The 25,410-nt window shown below is 30.7% G+C and overlaps 1 protein-coding gene across 1 annotated transcript in view; it reads left to right on the top strand.

Annotated features, from left to right (window-relative positions):
* PolE2 (DNA polymerase epsilon subunit 2) overlaps positions 1 to 25,410 on the top strand; it is a 40,232-nt gene that overhangs the window by 822 nt on the left and 14,000 nt on the right. Inside the window, exons 2-8 of the mRNA XM_035354759.2 lie at positions 260 to 487; positions 2,273 to 2,546; positions 2,625 to 2,681; positions 7,641 to 7,762; positions 15,519 to 15,660; positions 22,644 to 22,764; positions 22,862 to 22,976. Of these exons, the coding sequence (XP_035210650.1) occupies positions 260 to 487; positions 2,273 to 2,546; positions 2,625 to 2,681; positions 7,641 to 7,762; positions 15,519 to 15,660; positions 22,644 to 22,764; positions 22,862 to 22,976 (1,059 nt within the window). The remainder of the gene's footprint in view (positions 1 to 259; positions 488 to 2,272; positions 2,547 to 2,624; positions 2,682 to 7,640; positions 7,763 to 15,518; positions 15,661 to 22,643; positions 22,765 to 22,861; positions 22,977 to 25,410) is intronic.

Genomic DNA, 25,410 nt, shown 5'->3' with positions numbered 1-25,410 from the left:
AAGGGTGTGGGCTCTGCTAGGATCCAACTATAATATCATTTATTGTTATTTTCTACATCATTCTTTCCCCTATATCGTCGATTAATAGTTCACTATTAGTTTTTATAATGTCCAAGATCGATTACAGTAACAAACAAGTTGTCCAACCTGCTCTGCATTATTTTCCTTTTGGATTTAGTTTATAATTTAATCTACTACTGATTAAATGTATTACTGATATCTGATACTTATCTTATATTGTTTTTATATTATAATTTAGTGAAGCTCTTCGATTCCTGCAAGAAAGGTTCGAGCCTTTGGATGATACTCAGAGGCATGAAGAAGTACAAAAAATTTTAGATCATGTAAATACACAGAATCTTAGTAGTTCAATGATAGAGAAGGACATTATTGAGAATATTATTAATAGCCTTGAAACTGCTTCATCTGATGATGGAATTTTATTCAAAGTATATGATGCCTTTTCCTTACACAGATATACCTATAAGTAAGTATTTTCTAAACCCTTTTAGTGTGAAAAATAATGATTTGTTTCTGATTCATCTCTATGTAAAAAATTTGCATTCATTTGTAGTGCAAATTTGTTCTCACTCAATATCAATTCAGCAATTATTTTTGCTTTCAAATGTTAGAAATGCTTAAAGTGCAACAGTAACCAAAGCTAGAGAATATGCAATTATGCAATATATGAATTATATAAACTATATTTTCTCTGTGGCCTGCATATGCTTAATATCATTCAGTAAACTAATTATCATACTCAAAATGTGCAAATGTGACTTATATATGTTTTATTTCAAAACTTAGACCATATATCACGAAAAGCATTATTGTTCGTAAGCTTGGTGACAAAAAAAGTCACTGTGAACAATGGGGGCATTGCTGAAGAAAGCCTCTAATTGTATACTTCTCAGTAGTTATCATATTGCCGCACTACTTATATGTGAATAGATACATTTTATTGTTATAATTATATTATTTGCTGAAAATTTTATTTTTAGAGTAAATTTTTGCATTTATTTATAAATAATATAAATAATATAAATAATTTATAATAATATAATTTTTAAATATTGTCAAATATCAATATTTTACTTGTACATGAATCCATTCTTTTTTGGCGTGAATTTAAATGTAAATCTTCATGAAATGTTACACATATGTATTTTTGACTAAGCAAACTCAGCAACTTACAAATGATGTGTTTTTTTAACTGTTTTGCTTTTTTCAGTCAAACCCTGCTATATTCTCATCTAGTCTCTTCTACTATTGCACTTGTAGGATATCTACAATACTAGCACTAAAGCACTAAACAGTCTATACTGCATCAGTGGATATCAGCATAAAGTTAGGCAAAAAAAGAAGCTGTATATTATTATAGACTTTAACAAAAATCCTGACGAATTTGAGGGTCAATTCGCACAAATAAAGTGACCCAAGGAAAAAGGCTGAGGTATTAGAAATTTTAAAGCCCTGCGAAAAATGGATTGGAGTAAATATCATTAATTGAAGAAGTTAAATTCTTGCTGATGTTAAAGACACTGAAGGAAATCTAATTCATCATTTAAAAAAGTTTTGTAGATGATTTAAGCGGAACCAAAATATCAACCTCAGATTTTTGTCGCTAAGTTGTTTTTTTGCCTAACCTTACATTTTAAGGTTTACCTACTATGTTGGTGTTAGGGAAAGGTGTCTGGGTAGCTTTAAGATCCAGCCTTCCAGGATGTTTTCCATTAAAATTAGAACAGAGCTTCTCCCTTCTTGCAGGTTAAATTTGATCTCCCTCCTTATTGTGCACCTGAGCACTTGAGCTCCTTATTGTGCACTTGAGTGGTGATTAAATGACTGATGGGTTCAGCCATTCCCAAAGAATGCTTAACTAGTAAAAGTGTTCATCCATGGAACAAAAAATATTTGATTATTATTTTGGCAGTGAAAGTAAATCTGCCTAAAATATCCAATACCTAGGTAAATAATAAGCATGTGTAAATAAAGTCATTTAAATAAAATTTGTATATTTTTTAACAGTAATTGATTAAGTAAACTTTGCTTTAAAATAATTCAAATTAGAAATTGATTTCCATACGTACATAAAATATTTTGGAAAAGAGTAAAGTCTTATTTATTTTTTTATAGTATACGTATATGATATAATTCATAATATAACTGACCGATATTTTGATAAATATTTGCAGTGTCAATGTAGTTTGTTAAGATGTTGCAAACTCCATATATACTTAACTGCAGAATGATATTTATTATTTTATTTTAGTACAGATTCAAAGAAATTTCTAAATTGGGCTTTGTTACATGATAAATCACCATCTCTCCATGGAAGTTCTGATTCAAAAGCTGATATATTTATTGAAAGGTATAAGATGGTCCATCAAAGAACAGCACGTCATAAAGTATTTGCTGCTCCTGTAATTCATAATAGTTCACGTCCATCCAATTCCTATTCTCTTAAAGCTGTTGAACATTTACTTGGGACATCTGGAAGAGAAAAAAATGTTGTAGTTTTAGGAATGTTAACACAGTTAAAGGAGGTTGGTACTTTTTATATAATTTCATTATTTTAATTATCAGATCTTACGTGCATGACTCTGATCTCTTGAATTTTATAGGGTCAGTTTTTTCTTGAAGATCCAACAGGAGCAGTTCGATTAAATTTGAAGAAAGCAGTATCCTTTAATAAGTCTGTACCATTGTATCTTAGTTTGCTAAAAAAAAAAAATATCTGTTAAAATGTACTGCCTGGATTCAGAAATGTATGCATGGATGGATTGATGGATGTGCTAGCTCTTATATGCATGTACATATGAACATATGTATATACACGTACACTGCTCAAAAAAAAAAAAATGGGACAGTGCTATATCTCCCGTTCTACTGGGGCGATTCACGAAATTCAAATTGCGTTCTTCATGTCTCGAAAGCGCGACCTAGGATATATATTAGATTTATATATAGCACTATTCTAACATAGGTATTTTGACACAAAATCGGACTTTTTCTGAAATAACATACCAATTTTTTTACATATTTCGATTCTACGACTCAAATTATGCCAAAATACCAAGTTTTGTAAAAATCGTACGAGTAGTTTTTGAAATATTACCTCTCAAAATTTTAGCTCCTCAATGTTAATCGAATTTGGCAAATATTTATTTATATCTCTTTTTTTATTAAACTTTTTCGATTTTTTCTCTCACATTTCGAAATTTAGGTTCATTCCAAATAAAATTTACCCATTTTTTGTGTTTTATTTTTTAAATTTCTATTTTTAAATAATTTTTATAAATTTTTCGAAAAAAATTTTGAATTATAACCTATAAAATTTTTACCATCATCTTAAAGTAAGTATATTTTTAAGCATATCTGCAAAAAATTAGACTTTTTTATTCAAAATTTTCTAAGATATACACAAATTTACATATTTTCGCGTTTTGAAATTTGGCATCTTTTTTTTGAGCAATAGTAACGCCAAATGTGGTCTATGGATTTTTGTTACACTGTATTGCCACAGCTATTTTTAACCTTAAATTTCAAGTAAAATTTTACGGAGAATTAATTATATGACATTTTTTCCCTCAATGATGCGTAATAAATATTTATTAATACTATATGAAAAGCTATTTTTTTAAATAAATTTTTTAATATTTTTTTAATTTGTCTCTATCTTTTTTTTTTTTTTTTTTTTAAATAAGATTAAATCTTTGTAAGAGTAAATTTTTACCTTCGGCGTTTTATCGTCTGCTACTTTACTTCGTTTAAATCGAATTGTCTAAAACTGAGAATTTTCGTTTGATGTTTATTTGAATTTTATAACATTAACTGCACAATTTATTTCTAAACAAACTGATGCTTTTTAAGTGGCTGAAAGAGCGGCTGGTACTATCATCCATATTTTTAAAGCACAGTATATTTTTATAGAGACATAAGATTTAGAATAATCATTTTTATAAAAGTCAAATTATGATATAAATATACAACCCTCTAGAGACTGAATTAATGGAAGTTCAATGGTTATGTAGAAATGATCTGCAGCTACTTAATCGCTGGATAAGTCAGCAGATTCCGTGGACAAGTAAGAATAATTATATAAACGACACCCAACATTCTGAATTCAATTAACAATGAGGATACGATGTTTATTAAATGAATTCAAGAAGTTTTAAAACATAAAAAAACAACTCATTTTTTATCCAAAAATGTATTTTTGTGCATAGCGTATTTTCATTATTCTAATTTAAAATTCTAATAATTCTTAAAATTCTAATTTAGAATGTAATTGTCAAGAACTGATTCCTAATCATCAGTAATATAATAAGTAATTATTACGGTTATTAATAGATCTTTCTTATAAAGTAATTGCAAATATTTCAAAAAACTTTCTGTCTGAATGCAAATATTTTTAATTTTATATTAATCAAGATTGCACACGATATTATTTATTTGCACTTCAGTTCTTAACGTCAGTTCTAGTAGAAGTTACAAATCAATTATATTTAATTAAGGATTGGATTGGATTATTTAATTATGGCAAAGCACACGAGGGCTATCTGCCTAAAGGGAGGGATGCCTTCGTGGAGGACTTTCTAAGGGAAACTGGCTCGTATACACGTTACACATCGGGAAAACCACGAAAACACCCATGCAACCAGCCCGTTCGCGGGATTCGAACCTCGGACCGAACTACCAGTGATCAGCGTCTTTACCGCTCGGCCGTTTGTGGGCCTTTATGAAATGGAAGGCGATAACTTTATTTTAAATGATTGTCAGAAATACCAAAATGTTTCGAAAAGTTGGATACTTTTTAATATACTTTCAGAATGCTTGAAGAAAAATAAATTTTTTCGTAAAATTTATAAAATTTAGTATTTGTATTTTTTTTTTTTTAATTTAAAACTTTTCAATGTTATGATATTTGATTCTTGCAATTTCAAAAATAAAATATTTGACTAAAATATGAATAACATTTTAAGAAACCAAATGTAGGATAAAATTATGTAAAACAATGGGCACTATGATAAAACTGTTTAAAGCAGTGTATGCAAGTCATCCTAAGTTAAAATGTCGGTTATACATCTCTCTTATTTATATATATCTTTTCTGAACGGAACATTGAAAGGCGTGTAAAACTGTGCTTTACTGTATTTTCTCTTTTAATAAAATATGCAGTTTTCAAACTCATCGTAGTCTGGGTTACAAAGTATTCTTCCGAAAGAAACGCAGTTCAAATAAATAAAATCAAATTCTGGAAAATTGATATTAATAAATATATTTAAAATGCTCAGTTCGAAGGAATAAATAGAAAATTTTAAAACAATTATCTGAAGAGACAATGCAACACAAACAATTAAAATAAAAGTATAAAAATTTAAAAATGACCTAAAATAATAACTATGATGAAAAATATGTATATAAAGAAAACTATTTGAAAAAAAAAATTAACGCTGCACCTTTATTTACACAGTTCGAATAGGTAAATAGAAATTTTTAAAACAGGTATTCGAAAAAAAAAAAAAAAGTGCAACTTAAACAATTAAAATGAAATTCGAAAAAGAAAAAATTACTTAAAATAATAAGTTATAATTAAAAATATAATATAAAGAATATTATTTGGAAAAAAGGAACGATGGTGACTTTTTTTCCTCTCACGGGAAAGGAAACTAGTTTGCCATATATTAAAAAGTTCGCCAAGTTCGCCAAAAAAGTGCCAACATAAATTTGTGAATTTCTCCGTAAATTTTGCTCCAAATTTTACAAAATTTCATACTTAGGTGTAATTTGAGTCGTAGAATCAAAATATGTAAAAAAATTGGTATGTTATTTTAGAAAAAGTCCGATTTTGTGTCAAAATATCTATGTTAGCATAGTGCTATATATAAATCTAATATATATCCTAAGTCGCGCTTTCGAGACATGAAGAATGCAATTTGAATTTTGTCAATCGGCCCAGTAGATCGGGAGATATAGGACTGTCCCATTTTTTTTTTTTGAGCAGTGTACATACGCATGTGTATGCATACATTTCTGAATCTGGTCTCGATAACAGAAGAATATCAAATGGTATTATTAAACCCCAGACAATTTTTAATGTTTTAAATTAACATAATTTTAGCAGAATGTTATGTTCAGTCTAAATATATACAGTCAAAAGTCATTAAACCGGACTCGTCGGGACATCAGCGATTCCGGATTATCGATTTTTACGGATTACAGATCATCAGTTTAAATCTGGTAAAATGGCATGCAGAAATTATAAAAGTAAAAATGTGAAACCGTAATTTACGAAATAAAGAACAATTATGATCTAAAGGCTATCAAAATTTACAAAAAAAAAAAAAAAAAAAAAAAAAGCTTTATTTATTTGTTTACTTTATTAAACATTTCTTTCAATGTAAGTTGTTTAAGTTGCTTCGTTTTATGTTGTAATATTTTCTCTTTAATTTTATAAACAGACATAATTTCTTGTTCAGTTACAAAGTTCCGCTGTTCAAGTCCTATAATTGTGTCGAGAATACCGACTAATTTGTCAATCGAAATTTTTTTTTTCAATAATCTCTGTGTCACTTTCTTCACTATCGGAAGCAAATTATATTGACGAGGAATTTGATTTAAATCATATCAAAGATGGAATACGTCGATATGAAATACTACATATAGTAAGGAATAAGCCAAATAAAATAAAAACATCTGGCCTTAAGATAAGGATAGTGCTGACAGATCAACCTCCAATTCATTGCGCGCGTGGCTACCCCGCCGCAAAGCAGCGTGAAATTGATAAACAGATTTCGGAATGGTTAGAGAAACAAAGGATATGCCTTTATCCATTTTTTGCAGCAATTCCACTTTTTGTTTGATGGACATCGAAACATACTTTCGCTTTGTAGATCCTTTGGGAGCTCCAGCATCGGAAATTCTAAGTTCAAGCTTACTTTTATAAAATTGCTCTAACAGTCTGCAAAAAATAATAAGCCGGATCCAATTCGAAGATTAAGGAACAACGCAATCTGCAACATTTACTGAAATAGATAATTAGATAATTTTAGCTTATACCGTCCGTTATACGTTAAACGCGCATGCGCAAACGTATTATGCGCACATGCATATGCGCAGCCATGAAGGTGTCAACGCAACGCATGAGCAGAAAATTTGTAACTTTGAGGTCTGGATTATGGGTGTCCGAATTAACGACTTTTGACTGTATATGCTTTAAAGTTCCACAAAAAATTCTTAGTGTTATTATTTTTTCCTTTGCAAAATTTGTTGGAATATTTTTCATCATGTTATAATTGAAATTAATTTTTTAATTACTGGAATATACCAGTTGTATTAGATGACAAAATATTGGCACTATTAACAGTATTCATCATAGTGTAGTAAAAATATAGCATAAATTCAAGAAATCTAAAAATTTCTCATTGCTTTCTCTATTTTGTAAAATTTATTTATTAGAATGCTTTTTCATTATACTATAACTGGAGTGAATTTCATAAAAGTTAATACGATACATCAGCTTTATCAAGGAATAATTCACTGATATTTGGTTGTTACAATGGAGTGAAAGTGCAGAATAAATGAGATATCTAGAATAGTCTCAACGTTTTTGAATATATAAACTTAACTCTTGCCAGGTCTATAAAGGTGGTCTCTTTACAGAAAATAATATTGTTTTAGTTGAAGGTGTTTATGAAGATAAAATATTTCATGCAACAGCTATTGGATTTTGTCCACCTGAGCCTGCTGAAACAACACTGTAAGCTATACTCCTTCAGTTACTCTTTCTGTCAAATATGAATGTAGACTTCACTTATAAATTGCTCTTCATTAGTTTTTTTAAAAAACATGTGTTTAAACCACAATGTAGTATTTTAATTTTATGTATAGTTAAACCAGTGATTCCCAATCCTTTTCTTGCACTGACCTCTTTAAAAAAAATTAATGTGATGATTTTTTCATTAACTCGCTTACATTTTTCTCAATAACATAACAGCAAACAGCTTAATCATAATGCAAATAATTGAAAATAAGTAGAATGAAGATTATAATTAGATTAAGAATATGAACAAAAGTTTCGGAAAAATATTTTATTTAATTTATAGTGCATAATTTTTGTATCATTATTGTTTAATCTTAAAAATACAAACAAATTTTAAAAACAAAATCAGATTTTAATTGCATAAAAGTACGATTCTAATAAATGTGATGTCTGTGGGATAATGCAATTTTTTATATTTGGCATAAAAACTTCTTAATTTATAAATCAACTCATTCTCAAAAATATGTAACTCTGTTTCTTGTTTTCCATAGTAAATTGTTGACTTCTACTTGGAAGGAAAAGTTTATAGTATTCATTCAGCAGCAACTTTTATTTTGGAATATTTCTCTTGGATAACTTTTAAATTCCAAAACTTGTCATACCAATGTATTTTGAATAAGATAAGAAAATCCTCCTTCAATGCAGTAAGTTTTTCTTGTGACATAGTATCGAGATATATCACAATTCAGTGGTTCTATGAGCCATGCTGGCACATTAAAATTTTCAGTATCTTGGAAATGAAGATTAAAAGCTTTTAAATTTTGCAAATGGCTTGTATGTAACAATATATCTTCTGAGGAAATATAATGTTTTCAGTAATGAACAGTAGCATTAAATTATCAAAATAACAGAATTTTTTTTCAATTCAATGTCAACATATGCACGTTCAATTTTATTAATTGTGTTGTCATAGAATTGTCAATTTCAAGAAAAGATTTTATCGCAGTATTAAAAATGTCTACTGAACATTGCAATTAGTTATCTTTGGAGAGTATTTCTTTGTGAAAAGCCAAACTGTTTTAACTTTCATCATTATGTTGATACTTGCCCCAAAAGACAGTCATTCGTAGCTTTCATATTATTTATTGCTTTGATGCTTGGCTTTCAAGCAATATGAAGCTCTTTCTGAATATTTTTCACAACTAAATGTTGCTTATGCAAAAAGCAATGAAGAGTCCAAATGTTAAGTATCTTAATATTTTGGGTATGTTAAACAGCCAACCAAATTTCCACCCATCACTGGTGCACCTTTACAGGAAGCTGTCTTAATGTTGGATAAGGGAAATATCATACTGCTGGAAAATGTTTTAAAAAAATTAAATGTGTCTTCATCTCTTATACATATTTTGAGAAAGCTTTGCGTGGGGGAAAAAACTTTTACATTATATTTTCTTTAACATCACTGTAATAATGCACATAGATCATGTCCATCCTTTCAAAAGTCGATTCATCCAGTTGTATAGGAAAGTTATCAAATTTTGACTCAGAAATCAGTTGTTGTTTAGTAGTTCCAACCATTTCATCTATATTGCATTGAACTGTATTGCTGAAGTGACAGAATTTATAAAGGTGGGTCTGGATTCATATTGTTGTGTGGGTAAGGGTTTGTAATAGATTGAATGTGAACAAAATCGATGATAGCTTGATAAAATTGTTTTATGAAAAGAAACACGTCACAGTTCTGGAACTTTCCACAAAAACAGTCATATAGCTGTTGTACAATTAATAGTTACACTTCAAACTAAGACCATTAAACATAACACAATGCAAAGAACATATAAAAGGCGAAGCTCTTACAGATATTTTAATACTCTAAATTTAGCTTTGAACTAACAACTACTGAAAAACTCATGCTCTCCCCAGTCTTATTTAGTTTTCACCCAGCAGTAGTACCTTCTGAAAATTACTGGAAGGCATATGAGGGTCAGATTCAGTTGCAGTTACATATAGCACCAATTACTATTATTCATTTATTGTACCTATACAGGGACCAGACCAAAATGTTGCCAAATGTTCGCCAAGTTTGCCGACGTTTGGCGATTTCTCTCCCAATTTGGTGACAAAAATTAGTTGTCAAAAACCATCACCAGTTTGGCGATATCTCTCTAATTTAGCGAAATAGCCATTTACTAAATTTTAAATAAACTTTCCCGTGTATTCTTACTTTTCCTGCAAAGCTTCGCTTCTTCGGAGTGTTATGTTACATTATACAAAAAATACTACAATTTCATCCATAATTTCACTAAAGTTATTTACATAATTAAACAATTTGCACTTTAACACTGCCCCTTTTCCAAGGATTGCACGTCTTACAAATTTATATACAAACAGGACCATGGTCTTAGTATACCATTTACATTATATGCACTATGGGAACTGTGCATTATGGCCATAGTAAGGGGCTAGCCTGTTGTAATGAACAACTTAAGGCTTAAAATTTGATGACTTACGTACCCGAACTATGACGGTATTAAGCAATGTTTAGGACTGTTTAAGGACCATCTCAGAGTAACTGTAATTTGGGAGAAAGTCCTTTCTGTCAAATCGGATTCCATAACCATACTTTGTCACCTCAGTTGAATTGATGTTTTGTAGCTCTCATGTTGTATCGAATCTTTATCTTATCAAGTAACTCGCTCTCAAGTTAAATTGTGCATCACTTCAAACCATGCCTGGAGATTTTGAATATATCCCTCAGGGGATAAAGGCACATCCAAAAAGTGACCAAATAAAAGATCACAAGGCAGACAAAGGTTGCGAAGAGCATCTGGGATGGGGAATAGCCAATAGTCTTGTGGACAGCACTGTGATAGGTCAGAGTCCAGTAAGATCAGTGGTAACTTCTTGTCCCGTCCGTTTGGTTTCTGGAAACCAGCAGCAAGAGATTGTTGAGGCTGGTTCAATTAAACCTCTCTACCATGCAGTCTGACTGCGGATGTAAAGGTTTTGTTGGTTTTTGTTGATGCCAAGTAGCTTGCAGCACTCTTTGATTATAGCCGAGATGAAATTCCTTCCTTGACAGGAATGTAACTGAAGAGGCAATACAAACCAAATCCAATGTTGTATCATTACTTAGTAATCAATGGCAACGAGGATGTATTTGTTGCCTTCACCAGTTGGTAGCAGAGGTCCCAGACTTGTACCAGCATTGCATGACTAGCTCCCCTTTTACACATCATGTCTTGCATTTCTCCAATAGAAGTGCTCTTGAAATCCATGCACAGTTTTCATCATTCCAAAGTGGCCTCCTGTTGAACTGCTATGTTGTTATTTAAGGGCGTCTTTCCATCATCTGATTCAAAATTCTGGTGCAAGACACCATGTCAAATATGGAGTGAGTCCCAGAGAGCACAATATTGTTTTGTCTTAGGACTCTAGATAGAAAAGGTCCTGCCAGTTAGGTTTCATATTTAAATATTCCATTAAGTCAGTTATGAGTTTAATGTCGCCGTCTTTCAGCTGGTCTTTCCTGACTTCTTCTTCAGTCCCTGGGTCTGAGTCAGACAATGTTGAATGTGTAATTTAACATACAACCAGATTAAGCAGCTCATATTTCGCTTCAACTTGCAACAGTATCGTCAGCTTTCTGGACAGGGTCCTTTAGACAGGGCACCGACGTTTCCATGTGATGATCCCTTCCTGTGACGGTTTGTTATGTCATATTCCTGGAGTCTGTGTATCCATCTGGATTTTGGGATTCTTGAAATTTGTCAACAATGCATGATCTGTGTGGAGCAAGCATTTTCTGCTGTACAGGTAATGGTGGAAATGTTCTATGGCTTTAATCGGTATGCTACAAATTGTTCTTGACTTTATTTCATGGAACAAAACAGCACTGACACTCTCATTGCTCAAACCTGTGTCAAGCTGAGTCGAGCTGAGGATACATCAAGATTGTCACAGATGTTAAAGTTTTCTTCTGTTTGTTAAATGCATCCTCACATTCTTTTGTCTGTTGCTCTTTGCCAGCTTGTGAAGGTGTCTTTTGATGGAAGAAAAGTCCTTCACAAATCTCCTATAGCAGGTGCAAAGCCACAGGAAACTTCTCAGCTGATAGCCATTTTTTTGGGGGGGGCATCTCCATTCTTTAACTGCCGATACTTTTTCTGTATATGTACACACAACTTCGGCAGAGAATGCCATGTCCGAGTTAGGTCATTTCCTGTCTCTGCTGAGATGACATGTTTGAGGTAAGTCTCTTCCTCTCTGCATAGTTTACATTTGGTGGGACTTTAGATTGTCTTCTTTCAGTTTTGAAGCACCTTTCAAAACTGAAAACTTTCTAAGATTTCCTGAATGCTCTTCAAAAAAGTTTTCATGATGATGATAATGTCATCTAAATATTTCGGATTTCAAGACCTCTCAGCGTGGTCCTCTGTAAGGCATTCGAACATTGCCGGCGCATTACATAATTCAAACAGCACCGCTATGAACTGCCAAAGTCGTAACCTAGTTGAACTGGCGATAATTAATGCAAAATCTAGTTGAACCATCTTTCTTTGTGATAAGGATGATAGGAGAAGACCAAGAACTTGCTGAAGGACTCAATAGAGCCAAACTCGTTTGACCTAAGTCATAAGATGAGCCAAGGAAAACATCTTGAAATTCTTGAACAAGATTTTTGGCAACATTCTCCTTTTTATCGCTTAGAAGTACATTTTGAAATAACTCTGATGTTAGGCTCTCTGAAGACTGAGACTTCTAGTTCATTTAATGCTGATCAATTCAACAGCAAAGAACTTGATATTTAATAAATAAAGTAACATACAAAAAAAAAAAAAAAAAAAACCTTTGGACGTAATTTAAAATCTGAAATCTTTCAGTTTTTTTTTTTTTTTTGTAGTCGAGGAGATATTGGTCATGCTAATCAATTGCTGGTGTGTATTTCGCTACTGACCCTTTGATCATCTTTGGTCTCCTTTATAATTTCAACGCCTTGTAGTCAATATGGACCATGTTCCGAAATCCTGAGTTAAACTTTTATATTTAATTTTTCAGAAATTAGCCCAAAGAGGCAATTTGCCCAGAAGGGCTGTTAATTCTGTTTTGGCATTTTGCGTTGGTTCACTATAAATGGTGTTTCACTTTTCAGATTGTTGCCACCAAATATTAGAGCCTGCATCATATTTAAACAAATTAAATAATGAAGAATGTGCATGAATGTATGTATGTTTTTCACATTGTGAAAAAACTACGGTACCTAGAGACATCAAATTTTAAATGACGTAGTCCTCCACTCAAGTATGGGCATCTGGAAGTCCAAATTTGGAATTTATTTTATTATCTGTTTCATATTTTGTAAAACTTAACAGATTTTTGATTAACAAACTCAATTGTTTGAAATCAAGTAATGGTAACACTCTACGGAAGAAAAAAACATTTTCGTCTCCAGCACGGGAGACTGTGTATCGGAAATTCTAAAGGTATGTTCTTTTTAAATTGTTTCATGGTATTGTTGTTGAACTGAATGTTAGGTTTAAGGAAAAAGAACTTGATATTTAATAAATAAAGGTAACAAACGTTTAAAACACAAAACACAATACGTTTAAAAAATGCTTCTTTGGGGGCAATATAATTTTTATTTATTTTACCACCAGGGAATTTGTTATATTTTTAAACAGCCATCTTCGTTCTAAACCACATTGTTACTATACAGGGTGTCTCAAAATGTCGTTTACAAATTTTATAAGTTGACCTGTCAGGCTGTGATGTAGAAGTTTTACATAGGAAATTTTGTCCAAAACTGTAACCGGCTATGCTAGAATGCGATATTCACTGTGTATTGGTGAGCAGAGTGGGATTAGTTTATGTGAGGATTTTGCAGGAGAAGGATGCTTCAGTTTGACAGTGAGGAATTTGCTGATGTGCGTTATGTTTATGGGGCTGTGGATAGAAATGGACTAGTCACAAGATGCATGTATTGCCAAGTCATCCATTATCTGGACAATTACTCTGCAGATTAAGCGAGGCTGGAACTTTCCGAGAGAGCAGCCATATCAGTTGGCAATATCTTACATGCACACCTGCTGTACAGGAAGCTGTGCTATGGGAAATTAAGAGGCCTTTGCCAAATTCCTGATCTCGCCGTGCTAGATCTTCTCTTGTGGGGATACATGAACTTCCTGATATATGAAACATATGACATCAAACTCATTGCCGTAATCTCGTAAATGGCAGTATGTGTTCTTGACACACCTGGCCAATTCAAACGAGTCTCTGAATCCTTGCATTGTGGTGTATGAAAGAAATTTTGAAAATTTTTTGTAACCATGATTATTTCCTTCATCTGCATAGTTAAGTTTTTTTTTTTTTTTTTTTTTTTTAAATAAAGTCACGTCACTCCCTTTCTTTACACATCAATCATGTTGCTGTAGCACTGCATGGTTTGATTTTTGAATTCAACTTCCTGTTAAGACTTGTTTGTCATGGTTTAACAGACCAGTATGTGAAATTTGTAAATGACCTTTTGGAACATCTTATATATTTTGACAGATGGCATTTCAAGGCTTATTTATAAAAATATTTGCTTTATTCTCTATATTTTTTTTTTATGTCTCATCAAGTATATGGAAAATCAAAAACAGCATTTTCAGCACATTTGTCTTTTTTATTACCAAATAAAATGGGTAAGAATTGTTGAAGTAAGAAAAAAATTGTAATGTGTATGGAGAAGTATGATGACAGAATATCAGTGCCAAGACTGGTTTTCCAAATTTCATTCTTGCAATTTCATTTCTGAAGGTGTATCAGATTCTGGAAGGCCAGTTGAAGCTGATTAACACAAAATAAAGATATTGACTGAAGAAAACCACCGAATAAGAACTCAAAATATCGCTGAGAGATTAAATTTGTTGTCTTTAACCATTTAGGATCACATGGAATGATTTAATTTTGTTTTGAATCTCAATACATTTGTTCCACATATTTTTTAAAAAGTAATGTGCTTAACATATCTTGAGATATCAATCCAATTTTAAAGTAAATCATAAAAAATGATGGGAAATTGATTGTTTTAACAACATTGAATGCAAGTGATTGTGGAGTAAAGCACTGTGAAACCAGATATTCATAACAAAATAAAGTACTGTTCCCTGTTTGGTAAGATTTTAGGAGAATGTTTTTAAGCTTCTACTGGGCAATTCTACATGTTATTTAAAAGTGTACTACTATCAATTGTATAAAATAAGTGATGCCATCAAGCAAAAAGACCAGAAAAGGTATAGTATTTCACTATAATAATGCCAGGTTTCCCAAAGTTTTGGAAATTTGTCAGAAGCTTTGTGGCTCGAATATGCTACCGCTCTCACCATATTTGACAAATCCGGCAACCTCAGAAAATATTAAATATAGATAATATTTTATAGATATTATATAATAGCAGTTTTTGCTAATTTGGAATGCATTGCAATTTTACCTCTATATGAATAAATAGTCATTTATCAGACTATGTATCACTAGTTACTTTTGATGTCAAATAGAAAAACTACATTAATAAAAAAGAAAAGCTAAATTTTAGATTAAAACAAATATTATATAAATTTATTCAATGTAACGAAAAATAGGCCACAACTTGGTTTAGTTTGAATATCATGTTATTTTCATATATGTATATTATTTAAAATTTTTATTTGTTTTATTGTGCATCTTATTTGTTTATTTATTAAATCTTTATAATTATGTATGTTCTTTACAGTTCATATTTCCCCAATTTTTGTCTAACTCCATATTCATCTATTAATTCACATCGTTTATCAGCGAAACTGAAGATAGTTGAAGAGAGGAATACAGATGCTATGTTTGTGTTCATGTCTGATGTTTGGTTGGATCAGCTGAAGGTATATATTTTAAATAATTATATACAAAGTATCAATATTTTGTATTAATTTAGCTGCATTAGCTTATTTATTAACCTTTATATAATGCATTTTTTATGCATTGTTAATGTTGATTACTTTCGTAAAAATGGAGCTTATAGGTATTATTAATCTTCAGAAGGTAAATATATAACTGGAAAGTTACAGAATCTATAAAAATATCTGAGTAGAAACGTTTTAGTTACTAGCAGGGGTCGCATGTTACTGCTGAAGTGGCTAAAACCACTGGTTATATAACACTAAATGAACATAACAGTGCATATAATAACTAGACATTTATTGTTGTGCAGTAAATAGTTGATAGAAATGTGTTTTAAAAGATGGATATGTTCTTTTACAATATTTATGCAAAGGTCACATAACTGCAGATTCACCTCTCAAATTGTGCTACCATTTTTACAAAATAGTTTTTAGCAGATGACAAATTTTATTATTAAAATATTCTCAAGAAATTTGTAATTTTATATGTGTAATGATAAGTTAGAGAGTATTCGTTGAAACCCAATACATGTGAGGAATTTCGACATTAGCCAATTAAGTTATCTTTCTCTATTTACATTATTTTTATATTAGATCATCATGTAAAATCTGAAACATTTTGTAAAACTTCATGGGAGAAATATGGGTCATGAAAATGAACTATTTTCTAGGAAGAGCTATGTTAAAAGGCTCAAAATATTGGTTTATATATCAAAAAGTAATGTCTGAACACTTTCCTTCCACTCATTTGATAATTTAAATCTCATGGTAATTTGCATGAAACTTATAAATTAGTACATAACACTAAGTTATTTTGTAATAGCTTAATGTTATGTACTAATTATTAACCTTATTTATTTAAACCTTATATTGTTAAGAAGTTTTCTTAAAATTATCATCAGCTGTTAGTATCAGCCTGTAAGTGTGTAAATCACATGCAGTGAAATAATAATAAGTTTTAACCCTTGCAATAAGCATTTTCTTTCTTTCTTAGTATTTATCGCTTTAATTGGTTTTTTATCGTCAGTATCATCAGGATTTCCATGTATTTATATGGTTAATTTTTTTTTATATTTTTTTTAAATGAATGATCCTAAACTATCTATCAAATTATTCCACTTTTTACATAGTATTTGTTGCTTCACAGTGCGTGTGTATTCTTTTCAGCCAAGTATCTTATTTTTGATGATTTCTTACTGATAGTGTCTCTGTAGCTGAAATATTCCTGAACTGTTATGAAGCAGCATGCTACTTACTTCATAGCAAATGAAGATAAAACGTAAAACATTCATAAGTCATAAAATCCAAACAACTTTCTTCATAAATATTTCTCCATTATTCTACGAGTTATTATTCTACAAATAATGAAAGTAAATATATTCTCATATATTACTTTCATTATTTGTCATAAAAAGTTTCATTTTTGCTTTATTCCTTTCCTATAGAATTAGTTTTATATAATTGTTATTACTGTCTTAGCTATTTATGCACGGTTAGTTGCAGACTTTTTCATGGACTTTGTATTTATAGAATTCAAGAATCTATGTACATTATGTGCTAGCAAGAATAACATTAGTAACAATGGAAGTTACTTCAACCATCTTGAATCACTGTAACCATTTTGCCATAGACTTTTTCTGTCTTCAACTTCAGCTCATATATATATATGGGCTTCATCTAATATTGTGTGTGTAGTGTTTTCAGTTTACTAATATCATATCCCTGGCAAAATAGAAAGCATTACCACTTGGTAAAATATTGTTTCCAAGTCTGCCATGCAAGTGAACCAGTTAAATAAATGCACAGCTAAATTTGAATAATTAAGTCTTTGTCTTTTTCTTATTTTTTTTTAAACTTGAATAAAAGCACAAATCTCCATGTGGGATTAAAATTGATACAAAATAATAACATAGCTGATTTTTTTCCTACTACAAATTGGCTTTCTTGTTTCGAGCAATTTATTTTAAATATAAAAATTTACCTTCTGTATCTTCAGTTTCTGGAGAACTTCATTCTTATAAAATAGCAGACCTATTATAACTACTTAGCTTTTTTACTTCCTTGTATGAAGTAAAAAGGAACTATTGTAATCGCGAAAAGTTTCAGGCAGCATATTTCAACGAAAATATCCATTTTGACCGCTATCGAATGCAATTTCACGATGTTTTTGTGTGTCATCTATACGTAAGGACAGAATAAGACTCAAAACTGCTTTAAAATGAATTCTGAAGAGAAGTTTTCATGGTGTCTGTACGTTCGTACGTATGTATCTTGCATAATTAAAAAACAAGTAGCCTGAGAATGTTGAAATTTTGTATGTAGGACTGCTGTAATATGTAGATGTACGCCTCATATTTTGGTTGCAACCGGCCACACCAAACGTATATAAATATATTTATATACATATATCCACTCTGTTACCTGGCTCAGTGATCTCAGTTTCTTTACTCTTATATGTTTGTAAATTGTGCATTTTTTGCTTTAAAAATGATTGAATTATGTTCTTCTTATCTTCCGGTTAAGGTTTTTATGCCTTTAGATAATCTGAAAACAATATTTGTCGATTTATCAACAATTTAAAAGCCATTAAGCCTAATTTTTAAATAACATGGCGAATATGTTTGTTTACATTTGAAACAGCAGAATAGTGGATTTGTTGCCAATATAGAGAGACTAAGCTTAGCAACAACAAAGATAACGCCCTTCATTTATTATTGTGAATTAAATCATTCTTAATCCCTTCTGGAATTTTTTCGAGGAAATAAGTGTTTAAGATTTACTTTGTAATTTTCAATATAGATATTCTGAGTTTTTATGTATTTTTGCCTTGTCACGAAGTGAGAACTGAATTATTGAATGAGAAATACTGAATCACATGTGAAAAACTGTTTCTTTTTTGTTTTGTTTGCTTACTTTCTTTTATACATTGTTTTAGATTTATTATAGTATTTGAATTGAACATGTGGCAACAATTAGATAATTCTTCAAATGACGAAGTAGATTTTAAAGGATTCAGAAATAACTATCGATTTAATATGAAAAAACACTTTAATTGCAGATATTTACAAAGCAGTTATTCTTACAGAAACGATAAAGCTTATTTCTGTGACTCTGTTTCCTATAAACGTATTCCAAGAATCCTCTCTTTTGATCCAAGTTAAAGCAACAGTTGAATCAGTCCAAAAATACACTGTATTGTCTTTCAATTCCAGTCTGTCTACGACTTGAGTAGATTTAATTCAATGCAGTAAGTTTTAATGAAATGCAAGAAAAAATGCATATAGTTTAATATTCCATACAAGGAAGTCATGTGATGTACACATCAAATTTTTTATTATTATTATTTTAAATTGAATCCCATATATCAAGCTCAGATTGCAATTTCTTTTTAGTCTTCTGAATACAGTCAAAAGTTTTAATCCGGACTCGTCGGGACTTTGGCGATTCCGGATTATCGATTTTTCCGGATTATAGATCATCAGTTTAAATCTGTTAAGATGGCATGCAGAAATTATAAAATTAAAAATATGAAACCGTTATTTCTGAAATAAAGAGCCATTATGATCTAAAGGGTATCAAAATTTACAAAAAAAAAGCTTAATATTTATTTGTTTACTTTATTATTTCTTTCAGCGCGCGCATGCGTAAAGCATACATTACGCATAGTCGAAATTAGAAAATTGCAACCAGAAAACTATTTGATGTGTACTCGTGATATTTATAATGACGAGGAATTTGATTTAAATCATATCAAAGACGGAGTACATCGAGATGAAATATTACATTTAGTAAGGAATTATAAGCTGAATAAAATAAAAACATCTGCCCTGAAGATAAGGATAGTACTGACAGATCAACTTCCAGTTCATTGCGCTGTGATGTTCCCCCCCCCCCCCGCTGCCGCAGAGCAGCGTGAAATTGATAAACAGATTTCAGAATGGTTAGAGAAACAAAGGATATGCCTTTATCCATTTTTTGCAGCAATTCCACTTTTTGTTTGATGGACATCGAAACATACTTTCGCTTTGTAGATCCTTTGGGAGCTCCAGCATCGGAAATTCTATTTGACATAATCGAAAGTTCAAGTTTACTTTTATAAAATTGCTCTAACAGTCTGCAAAAAATAATAAGCCGGATCCAATTCGAAGATTAAGGAACAACGCAATCTGCAACATTAACTGAAATGGATAATTAGATAATTTTAACTTATACCGTCCATTATACATTAAACGTGCATGCGTAAACATATTATGTGCATGCGCACATGCATATGTGCAGTCGTGAAGGTCTTACGTGCATGCATAGACACCTATGTGCATGCATCAACGCGACGCATGCGCAGAAAGTTTGTAGCTTTGAGGTCCGGATTATAGATCATTCCGGATTATGGGTGTCCGAATTAACGACTTTTGACTGTATTATATATTTTAAATATTTTTTCTTTCTTTCCCTTCCCCCTACCCCCCACTTATGTTAAACTTAAGTGGAAAACTCTTTTAGGTCTTAGTTGGTAATCAGATATGTTCAGCTACAATTTTTTGTATTCATTTATCCTCTTTGGAACATTTTACTGATAAATTCTACTGTTAATTATCATTTACCCATCTTATTTCTTCCCCCCTTTTTTTAACTGAAGCTGTAAATGTATGAAGTATATATGTTTGCCTTTTGGCCAGATATGCAAGGAAAACTTTAAGAAACTTTCTTTTAAAAAAATGTGTGTAAAACTCATGAAACTATATCCCTTCTCTTTCCCCCCAAAAAGAGACTTATCATAAGCAGTAAACAAATAACTATTTAGTGATACTTATTGAGTAGACATTTTATTCTGAAATTAATAAGAGAGCAGTAAATATCCAAATGTAGTATCTCAGTCTCCAAAGCAATATTTAGCAGAAAGAATAGGACTAAATTGATCTTTCTAGCTTTCTTCACGTTCTTAACTTAACTTTTTTTTGTATACTTCGTGATGAATTTTTTTCATGTTGTGAATGTGTAAATTGTTTTTTTACCATACTCAAGGATTTCACTTCTATGCATACTATTATTTCCAGCAGTAGATTTTAAATGAAGGCAGAATTATTACAGAATGTTTCCGTTAAACACTAGGTACAAGAAGAGTTATTTTAAGGAATTTGAGTGATGATTTCCTTCTCTGTTGTGATATGCCCCACTGATGATTAAAATTTCAGTGTGTCAGCTTGAAGTTTTTATCTTGTTTTTGATCTTATAATGTTTCTCATTTGCATTTTATTTCTTGCTTTAATTTTTATTATTACAGTTGGTGGGAACATATAATTTTCTTTGCTTACAGAATATTTTTTATAAACATTGAAATAATTACAATATCACTACTCAGCATAGTTCCCATATAATTCAATATATGAACTCCAAAATTTGGCAAACATACAGATACCGCAGGAATTTTTTTTTTTTTCTGACAAGTGTGTGACCAATTGCTTGTTGCTGACAAAACTCAAAATTTTGTTTCATTCAGAAGTTTACCTATCTGTAATCTCCAGGATAATTTTTTTGTAAAAATGCTTCACAGTCAACCTCATACCAGTGGAAACACTCTTAAGAGGCATCAACGTATCTTTCTTTCATCTCGGGTAACAAATGTGTGCGTTAACATTTTACACATGCTTTGTATGACTTTAGCTTGTCATGAATAATGCAATGTGTAGATTCAACATTAATGTCTAGTGCTAAATACCACCTTCTTATTTGTGGTGCTCCAGTTTTCCAGTATTACATTCATACTAGTTATAATTTTGCCTTCTATGACTGCTAAATTTCAGTAAGGAAAATCTTGTATACTAGTGATACTGATGTTCTTAGTCCAATGATATGCATATATAGAACTCTTATATTTATCACTGTTCTAAATTCTCTTCAATGGTAAATATGCATAGTTTTCACTCCTAAGCTAAACATATCTTTCGCAGCATTTCACTGCTTTAGTTTAATGCCCTGTTCCTCAAAGGTGCTGCCATCTTGTTGAGTTGTTTCCGAAGTTATCATGCATATTGCAAGTGCACTAGCATTGTCTAATGACAAGCTCAAGTTCATTGTGCTCTATATCTTATAGAATGTTATACACGATCCTTAATACAACTTTTCTCAGCTCCTTGCTGAACAGACTAATAAAGAGAATATATGAGAGACTATCCTTTTGACTACAAGACTTACTAATGAAGCATTTGACTAATTAAGTTTTTAAGCAATAAAAAACAAAGTGACGAAAAACGCATTTCACGATCTATTTGCACAAAAATGAATTGTTTGCAGACACTTTGGAGTTTAGAGGCAAAATTGGATATAGGATGTTGATTTCTTTTTGTGACTATTAATACAAACATAAAAATATTTTGTAACTAAAATTTTAATGTATGATAAAGACCTAGTAAGGTGGCCAAATGAATTAACCGATTCAGGCAGATTCTTTTAAAGGCTATAGGTCATATTTCTGAAATTTGGTCTTAATAAAAAAAAATGGCTAATTTAATTTTTAAATAAATGGCTAATCTGGCAAAATTTCTGATTACATGCCAGATCTCTGTTCCTCAAATTTAAGGTAAGAATTTTATTTGTTATAAAAGTTATATTTAATTCACATTTTGTGTGTTGTTTCATATGTAACAACATATATAAAATGAAAATTATTATGGTATTTTTGTAAAGAAATATATGTTGATTTTACTTTCAGAATAAATATGCTTATCAAAATAGATTTTATGCTTTATTTTGCATTCTGTTTGAAAACTAAATATATTAATGATATAACATATGTTGCTTTTCCGTTTTGTTATAATTAATATTAAATAGCATAGAAAATTTTATTAAAAATACATTTTATATAATCTGATAATTTATCTTTCTCTCATACTTTATTTATGAATGTTGATGTCTAGTTTCAATACATATAAGAAGCATTAATGCTTAAGTTGATCAATATTTTTTAGGTTTTACAGAAACTGCAAGTAGTATTTGCTGGTTATTCTCAAATACCACCTACATGTTTTGTCTTGATAGGTAACTTTTTGTCACTGCCCATTGTTGGTTCTGAAAGCAAAGTTTTTGAAGGTTAGAATTTGTTAGAAGTTGTAATTTTATTGCTATCTAATAATTCAAATGATTATGCTGATTCAGTTATCTTAATTCTACTTTTCATTTCTCACAGAATGTTTTTCACAACTTGGCACCTTGATCAGTGACTTTCCAACTCTCTTAAAACATTCTCGCTTTATTTTTGTTCCGGGACCAAATGATCCTGGTCTTCCACATATATTACCCAGGTAAGTATTTTGAAAGCTAAATGCAAAAAGTTTTAAAAGTAACCGATGTTGCCCATATTACACAGTTTACATCAAATACTTTAATTTGCTTTATTTTTTAGAGTAAAAGAAAAATGAGCTAAATCTAATAGCTTAGAAAGTCTTAAAAATTAGGATTTTCTATTTAATTATTTTTTCTCTAATAAAAATATTTCTCATTATTCCTCCAGCAGCAAGATTTGATATTGTTTCTGAAATTAAGTGTTTTATGATACAATTTTTCCTTTATTCAACTATGAGCATACAAAAAATTACGTATGATTAAAAATATTAAGCATTGTTATAAAAAAGTTTAAATAATTTATTTTCTGCTCATAGTAATATTATACTGTAATTATGCTATTTAAAGTGCTGTATGATATTTTAAAATGATTTATTGGGATTGTGTAAAAGTTTTTGAATTTTTCAATAAAAGAAAAGTTATACTGTAGAACACACTTATTCGCTCTCAGTTTACAATATGCCTTCTATTATTATCTCTAAGATTCTGCTTTTTATCAGGTAACTTTTTAATCCTTTTCCTGTAAAACTTCGCCCACCAGTGACTGAGTGTTGAAATCACTGAATGCTGATGGTTTGATTTAGCTTTCGGTCATGGCAAATGGATTGGCTGCATGGGAGTTTTTATGACTTCCCCCATGTGTAACATGGATAGAGTCATTTTTCTTAGAAAGGTCCTCCACAAAGCCATTTCTTCCCTTAGGTAGATGACTTTATGTGATTTGCTGTAACCCAAGTAATCCAATCCTGTGGGGGGGGACTGAAATGTTTTATATTACGTCCAAAGGGGCATTTTTTTTTTTTTTTTAAATTTTGTGTGTTACATTTATTTATGAAATATCATGTTCTTCGCACTTAAACCATAAAATTCAGTTCAACAGCAATATCGCAAAATAGTTTTAAAATGAGCATATCTTTAGAATTTCCGATACAGAGGCTCAGGCGCCGGAGATAAAAATGTTTCTTCTGTACAACTTTGCCATAGCTCACTTTGAAATTCTTGAGTTTGTTAATAAAAAATTCGTTAAAGTTTTACAAAATAGGAAATCGATAATAAAATAAATTCCGAATTTCAAATTTGGTCTTCCACATTTCCATATTCGTAGGAGGATTACGCCATTCAAAATTGGATGGCTCTAGGTACCGCTGTTTTTTTCACAATGCGAGAAACATACATACATTTATGCAGATTCTTTATTATTAATTTCTTTAAATATAATACAGGGCTCTAATATTTGGTGGCAACAATGTGAATCTGATTCGCCGTTTATAGTTTTCAACGCAAAATGCCGAAATGAAATTAATAGTCCTTCAGTGCAAATTGTCCCTTTGGACTAAAAATAGGAAGACAAATGATTTATTTAATCATTTGGACAATGTAACATTTTATTGAATATTAATCGGAATGTTTATTTGCCTATCTATTGGCAGATGAAACAACCAGTTTACCTAAAATTATAGTGCCCAGTTTAAATTATAAGTAGGATGCTTGCTAGATAATAAAAGTCAATTTAATTCTGTCAATTTAATAAAATAAATTCCAAATTTTAAATTTGGTCTTCCACATTTTCATATTCATAAGAGGATTACGTAATTCAAAATTCGATGGCTCTATGTACCATTGTTTTATCACAATGTGAGAAATATACATGCATTTATGCAGATTTTTCATTATTTAATTTCTTTAAATATAACACAGGGCGATAATACTTGTTCAGTGGCAACAGTTCGAAAACATTACAGTGGCAAAACACATTACAGTGGCAACAGTTCGAAAAGTGATTTGCCGTTGTTGTGAATCAACACAAAATTGCAAAACGAAAACAATATTCCTTCAGGGACAAAGCCCCTTTGGACTAAAAATCCTCCATTTTGTTTGTAGAAGAATTTCTGAAGTCCACAAAGGTTTTTTTATGTTCTGCAACTTCCATTTTCTGAAGAAAATTATCTAATGGTATTTTGTCCGAGAAGTATTGAATGAATGTGGATAGTGCAGATCAGTTCCCATTCAGATTCCTATAAGGTTCTCTTGAGTCCAAACAGATCTGTGAAGATTTGTATTATTATGACTGAATAATATTTCCTAGGGATTCCTAGTGATAGATACTTTTCCCTTGGGCTTTGTAAATATGATTCAGCTATAGGTAATCTTCCTCATATGATATATGGTAGAAATGTCTGAGAAATGTGTCTGAAATTGTGCCACACACTTAATAGAAACTTCTGTAGATGTAATCTTTGCTGTACTGTGGATCCTGTAGATTTGTCATATGTATGAACATTCTAAAATTATACAGAACTCATTTTTTACTGTGGTTATTTTTTTACGTGAAAATAACAAAGCATTCTGCTGGGTAAAGCATATCAAATAAATTCTCTTTCCCTGCTCTTTCCA

Source organism: Stegodyphus dumicola, chromosome 1 (assembly GCF_044657685.1).
Source record: "Stegodyphus dumicola isolate Sdum_Otavi_A_Nest chromosome 1, ASM4465768v1".
NCBI classification, from domain to species: Eukaryota; Metazoa; Arthropoda; class Arachnida; order Araneae; family Eresidae; genus Stegodyphus; species Stegodyphus dumicola.
Note: the sequence above shows the minus strand (reverse complement) of the source record. Positions and strands in the feature narration are given on the sequence as shown.